Genomic DNA, 15,454 nt, shown 5'->3' with positions numbered 1-15,454 from the left:
GAAAGACAGGAAACTACAGACAGAAAAGGCTTGCATCGCTAGAAGGGAAATTATTGTAAAGATTTCTAGGATGAGATTGATGATCACTTGAAAGGCAAGGCCAGATTAAGGGGAGCCAGCATAGTTTTATGCATGCAAACTTGACAGGTTTTTTTTTTGATGTTACTACAAAAAGTGATGCTGACAGCTGGTAGATGTATATGTGGACTTTAGCCAGGCTTGTTACAAGGTCCTGAATGATAGGCTAGCCCAGAAAATTCGGGCACACCAGGTCCAAGATGCCCTCGTAAGCTAGATCCAAAGTTGGCTTGGTGATAGAAGCAAAATATGGAGATTTTGACTGGAAGTCTGTGACCAGCGGAGTGTTTGGGAAGAAGGCAAAATAGTGGTGATAACCTGTTAAAAAGCACAAGATTCTGCAGATGGTGGAAATCATGAACACAATTGAAAATACTGCAGGAACTCAGCAGGTAAAACAGCATCTATGGAGAGAAATAACGAATCCTTTTGGACTGAGGCCCTTCATCAGACCTGGGACAGAAGCCAAAAGAGGGAAGGAGCATAAGCTGACAGGTGGGGGGTGCGGGGGGAGGAGAGCGAAGGAGAATGAAGCACCTGATGGCACGAACATAGATTTACCCAACTTGGAACATAAAACCTACCAGCAGAATTAGGAAATTTGGTCTAAGTCCGGTCACCATTTCCATCATGGCTGATTTACTTTCCCTCTAAACCTCATTCTCTGCCTTCTCCTCCCAAGGTCTGACTCCCTAAGAACCTAAAGACCTCTCTGTTAAATATAACCAATGGCTTGGCCTACACAACCATCTGCAGCAAAGAATTCCAGATTCACCATCCTCTGGCTAAAGAAATTTTTCCTCATCCGTTCAAAATGAATGATCCTCAATTCTGAGGCTATGGCCCCTGGTCCTAGACTCTCCCACTCTGGGAAGCACCCTCTCCACATCCACTTTATCCAGACATTTGAAAATACAGTAGATTGTACGGAGATCACTCCTTCATTTTTCTAAACTTCAGGGAGTATAGGCTCACAGCTATCAAACACTCATCTTAATCCCTTCATTCCTGGGATCATTCTCATAAACCTCTGGATTCACGAATGCCAGCACATCCTTTCTTAGTTGAGAGACCCAAAGCAGCTCACAGTATTCCAAGTGCGGCCTGACAAATGCCTTATAAAGTTAGCAATGCAACCTTGCCTTTATATTCTCATCCTTTCTTCTGCAAGCCTCCCTTAAAGAATGGAGTGACATTTGCAATTTTCCAGTCCTCAAGAACTATGCTAGAATCTAGTGATCCTCGAAAGGTCATTATTAATGCCTTCACGATCTATTCAGCTATCTCTTTCAGAACTATGGTGCATAGTCCATCTGGTCCGGGTGACTTCTGGCACTTTCTACCCCCTCCCCCCCACCAATCCATCCTTCTCTTTTCCATTCCCCATCTGGTCACTCATCTCCTCTCACCTGCCCAAGACCTCTCTCTGGTGCCCTCTTCCTTCCCTTTCTCCCGTGGTCCACTCCTATCAGATTTCTTCTTTAGCCCTTTACCTCTTCATGTCTCCCTTCCTAAAGATTGTTGGAGACTATATGGAAGCTGCCATAAACGAAAGATGCCATTAATATCAGTGTTTAAAATGCATTTGGAAAGATGCGTGAATAGAGAAAGAGGGAGACAAACCAAATGGAGGAACACGGGGATCAGCATTGAAAACTTTTGCTAAGCGTAGATGTTTTCAATAGTCAAGGTAAATTTATCAAAATACATAAATTGCCATCATATACTACCCAAAAATTAATTTTCTTGCAGGTCTTTTGAGCCAAAGAGCCTGTTTAATGCTGTATGACTGACACGTTGACTGGTGTCTGCACATGCCCCATCTCCTTGCACATTAAGTTGGGGCACATTGTTTTTTTTCCTCCCCCCCCACCCCAGAAGATTTAATAAGTCAATTCAAAAGCTATACTTATTACCCAACCCTTCTCTACAGCTGTCCAGAGCATTGAGGGGATAGATTAAATGGCTCTTATATTTTACCTTCTCGGCATCTTTTCCTTTACAGTTCACACTGACAACACTACTGTTCGCCCGAAGCCACTGGAATTCCCTCAGCATTTGAACAGCTTTGGGTCCATGCTCGTAAGGCAGATAGAACATCTCAGCCAAGAGGTTCAAATCTTCCAAAGTCACAGCTTCAGCAGTGTAGAGTGGCTTTTCATTGGGACCTGGGATATACTGCTCTTTGTTTGTCTGTTCATCAGTCTGCATTGGTGCTATGTCACTTCCTGAGTCTTCCTGCATAAAGATCTCAGGAGACTTCGATTCAGCAATACTGTCTTTGTCCATCTCCATAGGTTTGAGATCCTCAGACATTTTGGCCTTAACAATGTCCGTGAGGATCTGATTAACATTTTTGGTTTCTTGCTCATCTGGCTTCTCTACTGCCATCTCCATTGGCTCTTCATCAGACTGCTGTTTCTTCTCCTCCTCTTCCTTGGCCAGTAAGGCTGGCTCACCACTCAGTGGACTCCCCTGACTCATGATGGGCTGCTGGTAGACTGTGGTGACAGTTGTAGAGGAGTTAAGACAAGGTCTGTCAATCCCTCCCACATCAATTGTGTTTGTCTTTGCACCACTGTGAGGGATGGTTCGGCCTGAAAACAAACACACCTTCTTTAAACCAGAGAACAACTCAAAATTCATGAACTGCTCACAGGAAAAATGGAGACTTAGTATCTATATTTTTTAGTGTTAGACCAAATTAATGGAAGTTACTGTATCATAGCACAGCAGCAGGACAACTGAATCTAGTTGTGACTTTACTCACCAAGCATCCACTCCAAATATTAAAGGTGTCATCAAGCAGAATTTACCAATGACCTAACGGATGGGCTTCGGATGGTTAAAGTACCACTCAAGATATCACAGCCACATTTAACAGTGAGAGAGCCCACCAAAAACAATAGTAAGGATGAGATTGTTAGGGAGTGCACAGGAGATGCACCAGGTATCGTTTAGATTGGAGACTCTGGATGGTTACATTGGGCTTGTATTTTCCTTGAGTAAAGGAGCCCTAAAGTCACCTCTCATCTTCCTTCACTCGAAACAGAAATGCCCTAGCACACTCAACCTTTCCAGACAAGACATTTTATGATCCAGTTACCATCCTGGTAAATCTCTGCTCCCTCTCCAAAGATTCGACATCCCTCCTATAAATGAGGCAATCAGAAATGAACACAAAATTCCAAGTGTGGTCAATCAGGTTTTTATTAGGTATCAGGTTTCAGCTCTTGAATTCAATCATCCATCTGCCAAAGACGAATGCACCATATGCCTTCTTGACCACCTCAGCAACTTTGATGGACCTCAAGACCTCTGTTACTCCGCATGACTAAGTATCCTGACAGTAATCATGCACTGTCTTCACATTCAATCTTCCAAAGTGAATCACTTCAGACTGAACTTCTTCTGCCACCTCTCAGCCCAGCTCTGCATCCGATGTTCTGTTGCAACCTGCAACCTTTTACACTACCCACAGCACCAACCTTCATATCATCTACAGTCTTACTAACCTACTCTTCCACTTCCTCATCCAAGTCAGCCAAACAAAGAGCAAGGGCCCAAAAACGTTTTCTGTAGAACACCACCTGTCACCAAACGCCAGGCAGAATATGCTCCATCTTCTATCTGCTGTAGGCTAGCAAATTTCAAATGTACACTGCAAGTGTCCACAGATCCCTTGCCTCATGATGATCTACAACTGCATTTAAGAATGGTGCAAGCAGAAACTCTCACACAGATAAGCTATGGGTTGCCTATAAGGAAATGGACCAAGAGATGAAAAGTGGGATTAACCTTTGGCTAGCAAAGATTGATCTGATGTTTTATCTTGTGACTATATCCACATTTGTTCTCAACGCTCATTAACCTTTAAATCATGTATGCAATAACCATGTCACAAAAACAAAAAAAGAACATTTGTGCCAGAATCACTTGGCAAGCATTATATATGTACGATGTAAAAGATAAGAGCAGACAATATCAGAACTTAGGAAATATAAACATCAGCGGATTGCCGGTAAGAAAGGCTACTGGGGAAAATTCAAACGCTTACAGTTATACTGATGTGGCACTCCAAATTCCTGCATCCATTCTGATATGGCCATCTTCAAAGCCACTTGAGGACTGTACAGGACATCTGTCTCTATCTCCTCATCACTGCCTTCATTTTCAAGTTTGATCTGAATGGATACAGTGCTCTCTTCCGTGTCAGCTGAAGGAAACAAAATTAACTACTGCATCACCCAAAACAATATCAATATTATGAACTAATATCCCAGATAAATGCATTAACAAAGAATTAAAAGTTTCAATAAAGCACGATCCCAGCTTCACACATGGATATGAAGAAAGACCACAGCAAGGTCAGCAACAGTGGTACTTGGCCGACACAGGAGTTTCGCCTGGTGCAACACATCTTCAAAACCTATGGCCCAGTTAAGATAGGTCAGCAACAGACAAAGGGACCCACAGTTGATCTGAAGCTGTCTTTAGTCCAAATCATTGTACCTGAAGTGGTGGTGGTAAACAAATGAAGTTCTTTCTGAGCAACTTTTCTGGGGCCACAACTGACTCAACAAATTTCATTGCACTGTTACAGTGACCCACTTCTGTTGGAAATGGATTCACAAGTTACAACACTTCACATGTAGTCAAAGTTTCATACTGTCTACTTACTCATTACAACGTCCTTCCTCACACCATTCATGTTGGATTTGTACCACGTAGCTAGTGTGTGAATCGCAACAAAGTTCCCTTCAAATTCACAGTTAGGGTTTGTCAATACTCCTTTCAGCCGCGGAATGAGCTCAGTTGACCTCCCCTTGTATGGACCAAGGAAGAGGCGCTTCTGATCGTAATCATTGGCATGCAGGTTATCCCAGATGAGAGGAGATCTTTTCAAGATTTTGGTGACTTCCTCGATGGATTCCACAGAGATATCTTTTGACACTACTTTTGGACCTAGAGATCATTAAAAAAAAAATTAGCTTCTCACACTTTTCATTCTATTAATCATTTGTATTTAAGAAACACTTAACTATTTCAATGTCTCAAATGATTTTGTAGTGAATAAAACATTAAGAATTCAATTCAATCTTAACTGGCATCCAAAGGAGGAGGGGAACCAAAATTGGCTTCATTTATTTTCTGTTTAGGAAGAACAGAAGCCAAGATTTCACCCTGTATCCTGGCTTAGTAACTAAAAATCAAGTCCTAAGCTTCTAAGAATGCTTACAGAACATATGCTGGCCAGCCGAAACTGTCACAGGATTAGAACAGCAATACACATAGTGAACAGCCTTATAAAACAAATAGCATACAGGTAACTCAGATGCTGCCCAAAACTGACAGAAAGCTGCCCCATATTAGGGGAAATGAAAAGGTTAGATTCATTGGCATCCCTTCTGAACATTACATTGTTAAATAAGCATACAATACAGACAGGGACATATCAACACAGAGCTATTTGAACATACAGTACTTCTAAAGAGACTAGTAACATAAGCAAATATAACAGTTACCTGGCAAGAGAAATTAATCAAAAATACACAGGCACAATACTGAAGTACACAGCTCACCTGTCCACAATACATCAATGCCAGGAAGAAGTTTTTCTCCAACAGTCCTGAGGTATGGAGATTGAGCAACATTGGGGTAGCAAAAAGTTCCACAGTACTCTGAATAGGATTTTTAAAAATTAGGAATCAGTACCATTTCTAACGCTATGTATACATGATTAAGTGGTTAACAGGTAGCAAAACTAAACATGTTTCTAGTTATTAAAATAGAAAGTGCAGAAATTATTTACTAGGACATTGTCTAGACTTGGGAGCCCCGAGTTCCAAGGAGGTTGTTTAAACTATGACTTTACTCCCTTGAATATATGACACTGAAGGGTGACCTGATGCAACTAATTTACCATCTTTACCTAGGAAACAGACACTGAAAGTGAAAGGGCATAAATTTAAGAGGGGGAGCTTCTTCACACAAAGGATGGTGTGTATTTGGAATGAGCAACCCAGAAATAATGGCTGAAATGGGCACATTAGCAACATTTTAAAGCCATCCAGATAAGTGCATTGATGGGAGAGGTTTAAGGACTATGGGCAGATGGGAGTAGCACATTAGGCAACAGTTGGCATGGACAAGTCGGGCCAAAAGGCCCATTTTCATTCTGTGTAATTGACTATAAACAGAAAGCCAGATGCCATCCAGATGTACCTTGGAACATTTAAGCTACAGTCTCATCTGAGGTCACAGTATACTGCAGTAAACTTCCTTTTTCCAGCAAGTTTCCTTGTAACTTCAGTTACACAAGCCGTAGAAGCATATAGCAACTCAGACATCAGCCCTAGAATCCTTTTTGTCACCAAGTCTATGAAGCAACTTCACTGCATTTCTGACTTGTATAGAAACAGCTCAAATTTGATCGTGAAACAAAACACAGGAAAGCAAATTTTCATCACAAGGCATTTATACACAACTCAAATCTTATGAGAAGTCACTATTTAGTAATACAAAAAAGACTTTTAGAACATGTCATTCTTGAAAATAAAGATTAGCTTCATTTATCATGTCTATCGAAACAGTGAAATGCGTCATTGACATCAATGAGCAACACGGTCTGTGAATGTGCTGGGGGCAGCCCACAAGTATTGCCATGCTTCCAGCACCAACATAACATGCGGATTTTTCTCACCCTAACTCGTACATATTTGGAATGTGGAAGGAAAGCAGAGCACCCAGAGGAAACATATGCAGTCCAGTGGAGAACAGACAAACTACTCACAGAGAGCGGAGGAAATTGTAATGCATTAAGTTCAAAGATTTACACTGGCAATAGTACAGCTGGAGCATCAGCTGGATTTGTGGCTCAAAATTTGGAAATAGCAGACATACCTCAATGGAGGAAGTCCCTGCAGCATGGCAAACCTAAGGACTCAGATCTGAACCATCAACATTTCTGGTTTTGGACTCAAGTCAAACGTCTATCATGCAAGAGGGAAACCAGCATAACAGACTCACTGGCAGCAGAGCCCACAGCCAGGCTGCGCTGATACAACGACTATAAAGGCATACTCACCAGTTGGACAGAACAGAAAGTGCTCTGGCTCTCCCAAATACTGATAGATCTCATTAGTAACAGAAAGTTGCGCATGTGCAAATGAACTGAAGACCTCTTTATCTGCTGGACACATATTGTGGTCAATGTCATCAAATAACAGTGCAAAGGACTTGCACCCAAACTGTGACACCTGAAAAACAGGAAGGCAAGTCAGGACTACAAGCAAAACTACTTTCAGCCCTAGCCACTTTCCTTAACTAGAAAGGCAAGATAGAATTACTTAACACAAGAAAATCTGCAGATCCTGGAAATCCAAGCAACACACAAACTGCTAGGGGAACTCTGGCCATTGAGCATCTGTGGAGAAGAGTAAATAGTCGAGATTACAGGCTGAGATAGGAGTGGGAAGTGGAATTGAAATTGGTGGCCACCAGGAGATCCCACTTTTCAGTTCTTTATTTATAGCAGGGATGCTTACCTCAGTGAACCGGTGAGTGTTGATCAGTGTCAAAATAGTTAAATTAAATCTACTGTGACTCAATGTTGTAAACCATGAAAACGTCCAAGGAGGGTGAATGATTTTTATAGGCACTGTAAGGTGTTGCTCCTCCAACCTGAGTGTGGCCCCATCGTGACAGTAGAAGGCGCCATGGATGTCGTTCCATGGTGCCCTCTACTGTCACGATGGGGCCACACTCAGGTTGGAGGAGCAACACCTTACAGTGCCTATAAAAATCATTCACCCTCCTTGGACGTTTTCATGGTTTACAACATTGAGTCACAGTAGATTTAATTTAACTATTTTGACACTGATCAGCAGAAGAAAACTTGTCAAAGTGAAAACAGATCTGTATAGTTCTCTAAATTTATTAGAAATATAAAACAAAATGATTGATTTCACAAGTATTCACCTCCCCCCCTTAATATGAGGCACCAAATCATCACTCATGCAGCCAATTGGTTTGAGAAGTCACATAATTAGTTAAATGGAGATCACTGTGTGCAGTCATGGCATTACAACAGATTGCAGTAAAAATACACCTGTATCTGGTAGGTCCAACTGCTGATGAGTCAGTATCCTGGCAAAAAAATACACCATGAAGACAAAAGAACACCCCAAGCAACTCTGCAAAAAGGTTATTGAAAGCAATACAGGAGTTGGAGTTTGCCAGAAGGTATGTGGAAGACTCTGAATTCAGCTGGAAGAAGGCTCTATGGTCTGATGAATCCAAAATTGGGCTTTTTGGCCATCAAACCAAACACTATGCGTACCGTACGCCAAACACCCACATCAAAACCACACCATCCCTACTGTGAAGCATGGCATGCTGTGGGGATGTTTCACTGCAGTAGGCCCTGGAAGACTTATGAAGGTAGAGGGTAAATTGAATACAGCTAAATGTAGGGAAATCCTGGAGGAAAATATGATGCAATCTACAGGAGAATTGCAACTTGGGAGACAAGACAATACGCCCAAGCATAAAGCCAAAGCTACACAAGAATGGCTTAAAAACAAATTTATTATCCTGGAGTGGCCAAGTCAGAGTCCAGACCTCAAAGCAATTGAAAATTTGTGCTGGAGTTGAAAAGGGCTGTTCACCCACAATCACCTTGCAATCTGACAGAGCTTGAACAGTTTTGTAAAGAATGGGGAGAAACTTCAGTGCCCAAATGTCCAAAGCTGATAGAGACCTATCCACACAGTCTCAAAGCTGTAACTGCTGCCAAACTTGCACCTACTAAATACTGACTTGATGGGGGCAAATACTTAAGCAATTAATTATTTTGTGTTATATTTGTAGTTAATTTAGGTCACCTTGTAGAGATCTATTTCCACTTTGACATGAGTCTTTCTGTTGATCTGTGTCAAAATAGCCAAATTAAAACTACTGTAATTGAAAGTAGTTAAATAAAACATGAAAAATTCAGGGGGTGGGGGGAGGAGAGAGGCAGTAGAATACTTTTTATAGGTACTGTATATTCCATTTGGGTATCCTCCAACCTGATGACATGAATATCGATGTTTTGAACTACCAGTGATTGGCCCCTTCCCCTACACTATTTCCATTTCCCCCTCCCAGCTCCTTTCCTGCCCATCACCATCTGCTGGTGCTCCTACTCCTTTCCATGGTCTTGTCTTCTATTAGATTCCCTCTTCTCCAGCCCTTTATCTCTTTCAAATCAAAGGCTATCTTAGATTGGGTGTTGTGTAATAACTCCCCAGGGTACATAATATGATTGAATTTATACTGCAACTTGAAGGAGAAGCACAAGTCACACGTAACAGTATCGCTATGGAATAAAGAGAATTACAGAGGCATGAGAGAGGAGCTTGCCTGGGTGGATTGGAGGAGGATACTGCTGGGGGTGACAGCAGAGGCAGCTGAAGTTTCTGGGAATACTTCACAAGGTGCAGGATAGATATGTCCCACAGAAGTAGTTGATCTCAAATGCCAGGGGTAGGCAACCAACGTTGACAAGGGAGGCTAAGGACTGCACAAGAGCCAAGGAAAGGGTATATGATGTAACAAACGTGAGTGGAAATTTGGATTATTAGGAAGCTTTTAAAATCCAACAAAAGGTAACTGAAAAAAAGCTACAAGGGAAAAGACAAAATGCAAGGGCAAACTAGCCAATAATATAAAGCAGGATTTTTCTTTAATATGAAGAGTAAAAGGGAGAACAGTGTTGATGTTGGACCACTAAAATGATGATGTGGTAATAATGGGAGACAAGGAAATGGCAGATCAACTTAAGGGGTACTTTGCATCTGTCTTCACTGTGGAAGACACTAACAGTGAGCCAGAGGTCCACGAGCGTCAGGGAGCAGGAGTGAATGCCATAGTGCTCGGCAAACTCAAAGATCCTAAGTTGGATAAGTCACCTGGACCAGATGGACTACATCCCAGAGTCCTGAGAGGTTGCTGAAGAGGTAACGGATGCATTGGTCATGATCTTTCAACAATCATTTGATTCTGGCATGATCCCAGAGGACTGGAAAATTGTAAATATAACTCCACTGCTTTGGAGTGTCAGGGTCTATTAAGGATGATGTTTCAGGGTACTTGGAGACTAATGATAAAATAAGTCAGAGTCAGCATGCCTTCTGTAAAAGCAAATCTTGCCTGACAAATCAGTTAAGAGTTCTTTGAGGAAGTAACAAGCAGGGTGGACAAAGGAGAGGCAGTGGATGTCATTTACTTGGATTTTCAGAAGGCGTTTAATAAGGTAACACACGATGCTGCTTAACAAGATCAAATCTAATGGTGTTACAGGTAAAATACTGGCATGGACAGCGGAATGCCTGAGAGGCAGGAGGCAGTGAGTGGGAATAAAAGGGGTCTTTTCTAGTTGGCTGCCGGTGACTAGTGGTGTTCCTCAGGGGTCAGTATTGGGCTACTTTTCACATTGTTTGTCAATGATTTGGATAACGCAATTGACGGCTTTGTGGCAAAGTTTGCAGATGATACGAAGATAGGTGGAAGGGTAGGTAGTACTGAGGAAGTGATGCAATTGCAGCAGGAGAATGGGCAAAGAAGTGGCAAATGGAATACAGTGTTGGGAAATGTATGATAATTCATTTTGGTAAAAGGAACAATAGTGCAGACTATTATCTAAATGGGGAGAAGGTTCAAAAATCAAAGGTGTCAAGGGACTTAGAAGTCCTCGTGCAAGACTCCCAGAAGGTTAATTTACAGGTTGAGTTCGTGGTAAAGGAGGCAAATACATTGTTGGCACTTGAATAAAATATAAAAGAAGATAATGCAGAGCCTTCATAAGACACTAGTCAGGCCACACTGAAGTATTATCAACAGTCTTGTCATTGGAGTGTGTCCAGGAGGTTCATGAGAATGATTCTGGGAATGAAAGGGTTAACATGAGGAGCATTTGGCACCTTTGAGCATGGACTCATTGGAATTTTGAAGAATGCAGGGGGTTGCACGGAAATCTCATTGAAACCTATTGAATGCTGAAAAGGCTAGATAGAGGATAGGTGAGATGCGGGTTGAGAGCACGTTTCTTCTGCTGGGGGTATCCAGACTAGAGGGTACAGCCTCAAAACTGAGGGGGGACCTTTTAGAACAGAGGTAAGGAGGATTTTTTTTTTAAAAGCCAGAGCATAGTGGAATGAATGCTCTGCCACAAATTGCAGTGGAGGCCAAGTCCGTGGGTGTAGTTAAAGCAGAAGTTGATAGTCTCCTGATTGGTCAGGGCATCAAAGAATATGGCGACGGCAGATATATGGGGATGAGTGGAATCCAGAATCAGCCGTGATGGAACGGTTTAAAAGACTCCATGGGGTGAATAGCCTAATGCTGCTCCTGTCTTATGATCTAACTTCCCAGCTCTGGATTTCACCCCTCACCCAGTTCCACCCATCACCTACCTTGTATTACTTCCTCCCCTAGCCCAACGTCCTGCTCGGCATCTCATCCTTTTTGTCCCATCCTGATGAAAGGTGTTGGCTGAAATGTTGACTGTTTACTCTTTCCCATAGGTGCTGCCTGACCTGCTGAGTCCCTCCAGCACTTTGGGTGCATTGCATAGATTTACTTAGGATGGCTTGCACTTAAAACATATCAAATAAATTTAGAACTTAGAAAAAACCTCAGCAACACCAACCTGATCCAATTTGCGCTTAAGAGTTGCAACCTCCTTCTGATTTGAGAACGTGATATCCAATCCAGGTGATATAGCATAAACAAACTCAATATTGTGCTCTTTTGCTGAAGTGATTAACTGCATCAATTGTTCTGGAACAGAAAAAAACGTTTGGGATGGATACAGCAAAAAATATATCACCCAAGGAGCAAGGAACAGCCAATTCTCAAGACTGACCCGCTGGCTAGATTAGCCTACTGTAGTACAATGTAACATTGACAAGACAAATGAGTAGAGCCAGCTACATCTTCCCAGGATAGAAGACCATACAATTCATACAATTATAGCAGCTTCCTCCAAAGGAAACAGCCACAACTGTAACACTTACAGCTAGATTGTTTTGATGGATTCCCAACTACACGTATTTAACAATATTACTAAAACCAATAGGAGGGCATTACCTAGGCACCTGCCAATGAATACTTCTTAAACTAGTCAATCTGTTGGAGTCACTGAGTTTTCACCCATCGAGGACAGCAATGCTGTTTCAATTGATGGCCATAGGCTCAGACACTGACAACCAAAGCAGGCAAGGCCAAACTGAGTCTTATCCCCAACCTAGTACAGAACTAATCCTCAGTATAACAAAAGAACAGATTTTAACGGCCAAATTTACCTTCTGCTGCCCAAAAAGATGAATAATAGTTTTAAACATCAATCCATTTGCTTTTTAGAAACTTACTTTGTCACAACCACAACCTACAGTAACAAACAGAACAGAAAGGAGTAATGAACTCCGATCAAAATCCACACTGCAATTCAACATTTCTCTAAAATAGATTGCTGGAAACAGTGAGGTCAAGCAACATTTGTGAAAAGGGAAATCAAGTTTGCAAACAGTGACCTTCAAAACTTGGGGGGAAAACAGTTTCCTAGCTGTGATTAAAAGTCAATAACTAGAGAAAACATATCACCCAAGCTATTACTGAAGGATCAATATTATTCACCATACATTTTCATGTATTAGAAATTTGCTGTTGTGTGTTGGTGCCACATGCAACTAAAACTAACATTCAAAAATTATTTTTAAAAATTGTAAAAATAAAGCTGGATGTGCGAATATGGAATAAAATGTGGATAACAGCATGTACTTACGATGTAAACAGCATTACAAGGTTTAAATGTTTACAGTGCAGTGTGAGAGAATAGACAGAGGAGATGGACTAAGTAGAATTTTTTCCGATGGATACCGTATGATCGAATGAACACTTGAGAACTTCAAAAGCTATTTGCAAGACTGCCCGTCTAAATTATCAACTGCAAATGACAAAATTGAAGACAGAGGTACACAAACTTTAGGACACAAAGGGAATCAAAGAATATGGAAAGTGAGTGGGAATAGCAGAGCAAGAAGACAGACATAACAATGACAGCAAATGCACAAGCCACAACACAGCCAACTCCTGCTTCTCATGACCGTGAACTACTGATAAGAGGAAATTCATATGCAGGATAAACTGTACAACAAACTGAAAGGGGAAATGGAACTGAAACTCACCTGCTTCTTCAACAGAGTACATCTCCCGCCAGAACATTCTGTGCTTATAGTCATCCTTTGGTGCATATAGGTACGTGTTCAATCCCCACTTGCGCATTCTGTTGAATAATGTAACAATAAAGATGCAAATCAAGTCTCCTCATTGCGTATCTGAAATGCTGAAGATTCAGCTTAAAACCAGAACACCAGCTCAGGTAACTGGATTTAGAAGAGAAAAGAGCTAATCAGCCTCTGAGGAGGCAGCTTAGAGCAGACCACATACAACTAACTATTAAACATGCAACACTGCAAGCCAAAAAAAAAAACATGGGTTGAGATTAAAATTCTCTCAGGAAAGTTATCACTGCGAATGATTATTTAGGTAGGTTAACGACAAAAGCTTCAGAATTAGCTTGATTTACAGACAGGTGTAGGTTACTTCTCGATATGATTAATGAATTAAATGGATGTTTTATTTAAAAAGTGGCAATTCCTTTGTTGGGGGACTTAGCTGAAGTTCAGGTTTTGTTTATAAACAGTCATGAGACTGCAGAATTAAAAAGTCAGGTTAACTTCAAAGAACAACTTAAGATAGATAATGAAGCTTACCTTCTGAACAGTTCCTTTCTCTGTTCCATGCTCCATGGGCGCCCATAAAAACCTAGGAAACCAGGAAAACCCAATTCAAATACTTCATATGGATCAGATTTCACATAGCTGCCTGAAAAATTTGATGGCATTTGAATAGTTTTATATTTTATTAAACAGAATATAAAAGCAGAACTACAACTCTATACTAGACTCAATCCTGACTACAGACCTGTGCAAAGACAACATCTATTGCTGGCCACCATGGAATTGCAAGAGGACTGTGAGGCCATTTGCAACAGTAAAGAGAAGCTTGTAAAGTACATGGATGGGAGGTTTACAGAGGTCTGTAGCCCAGATCAGGCCTGTGGGATCAGACAGAATTATTCAGCTGGAGGGACCAAATGGCTTGTTTCTGTGCTGTAGTGCTCTATTTTTAGGGGCTAAAAGTCAGCTAGACTGGCAACATGGGGACAAGTAGCACATCAAGCAGATGGCCTTTCATTTGTTATTACTCAACCCTTTTTTAATTTCCAGATTACCGACTGCCACAGTGAGATTTAAATTCACAGTGTTGTCACCCAAGATCACTGGATTATCAGCACATTCACAAATGCTACACTGGTATTTCAGAACAAAGTTAACTTGATGTTACTCAAAGAAAATTGCTTGATATTTTTATTCATTGCAATGCAGCATGGAACAGACCCTTCCAGTGGCACCAGCCTGTGACACCCAATTTAATCCTCGATTTATCACGGGACAATTTACACCCCATAGTGCCCGGAACCTCCAAGTGTTGCAAACTAATCCCTCGAACATGAAGTCTAAAAGGAGGCGGATCAAGTGGCCTGCAGCTAACATGACTTCACTGTGGAAGCAGTTTGATGAAGATGTTAACCAAATTCTGGAGGCAACGACGAAGGGAGGGGTTGATAGGAAGCTGCAAGCCGTGACAACAATTATTGTTCCCAATGGAGGTTGGTTGTAGGGGATTCATAGCCTGTTCTTTAGTTAGAGCCTTCAGCATTTTGGGCATCGAGGAAGAGGAGAGCCATCCGCAGTACCACCGATGCGGCAGAGAGGGCCTCAAGATGGCTGTGGCTCAAAAGAAGGGAGCCATGGAGTCATAAGTAGCTAGCCATCTGGACACAAGCTGGGGTCTGATCAGCCCCGGCTGGGTCACCTGGAGGAGGTTGTATGATGTTGAAGGACCCAAAACACCCGATGATTCCAGGAACATCACTGAAGGTGTGTCCAGAAGCATCAATAGATGTATGTACACAGCACAATGACCAATTAACCTGCCAACCAGTTCATCTTTGGACTGTGGGACGAGACCCACACGGTCAAGGGGACAACGTACAAACTCCTTATAGATAGTGGCAGGAAATGAACCGGTACTGTAAAGCATTGTGCTAACCACTACAATACTGTGCTGCCCCATACAAAATAGTGTAGGTACTCAGGATACTGACAGTTGCAAACCAAGCCCAGTCTTGGGACCTAATTTGCACCCTTTCTATGCAGCTCTGAGCCTCTGTTGCAACCAAACATGCTCACTGAGGTCGTTCTAAAGA

At 41.8% G+C, this 15,454-nt stretch overlaps 1 protein-coding gene across 3 annotated transcripts in view; it reads right to left on the bottom strand.

Annotated features, from left to right (window-relative positions):
- oga (O-GlcNAcase) overlaps nt 1-15,454 on the bottom strand; it is a 46,158-nt gene that overhangs the window by 22,519 nt on the left and 8,185 nt on the right. For all 3 annotated transcript variants that reach the window (XM_063071418.1, XM_063071419.1, XM_063071420.1), the window contains exons 2-9: nt 13,896-13,947; nt 13,308-13,405; nt 11,771-11,901; nt 7,166-7,337; nt 5,661-5,759; nt 4,759-5,043; nt 4,136-4,294; nt 2,059-2,675 (exon numbers count right to left, since the gene is read on the bottom strand). In XM_063071418.1, coding sequence (XP_062927488.1) covers nt 2,059-2,675; nt 4,136-4,294; nt 4,759-5,043; nt 5,661-5,759; nt 7,166-7,337; nt 11,771-11,901; nt 13,308-13,405; nt 13,896-13,947 — 1,613 coding nt within the window. The remainder of the gene's footprint in view (nt 1-2,058; nt 2,676-4,135; nt 4,295-4,758; nt 5,044-5,660; nt 5,760-7,165; nt 7,338-11,770; nt 11,902-13,307; nt 13,406-13,895; nt 13,948-15,454) is intronic.

The sequence above is a fragment of the Mobula hypostoma genome, chromosome 19, assembly GCF_963921235.1.
Source record: "Mobula hypostoma chromosome 19, sMobHyp1.1, whole genome shotgun sequence".
Taxonomy (NCBI): Eukaryota; Metazoa; Chordata; class Chondrichthyes; order Myliobatiformes; family Myliobatidae; genus Mobula; species Mobula hypostoma.
Note: the sequence above shows the minus strand (reverse complement) of the source record. Positions and strands in the feature narration are given on the sequence as shown.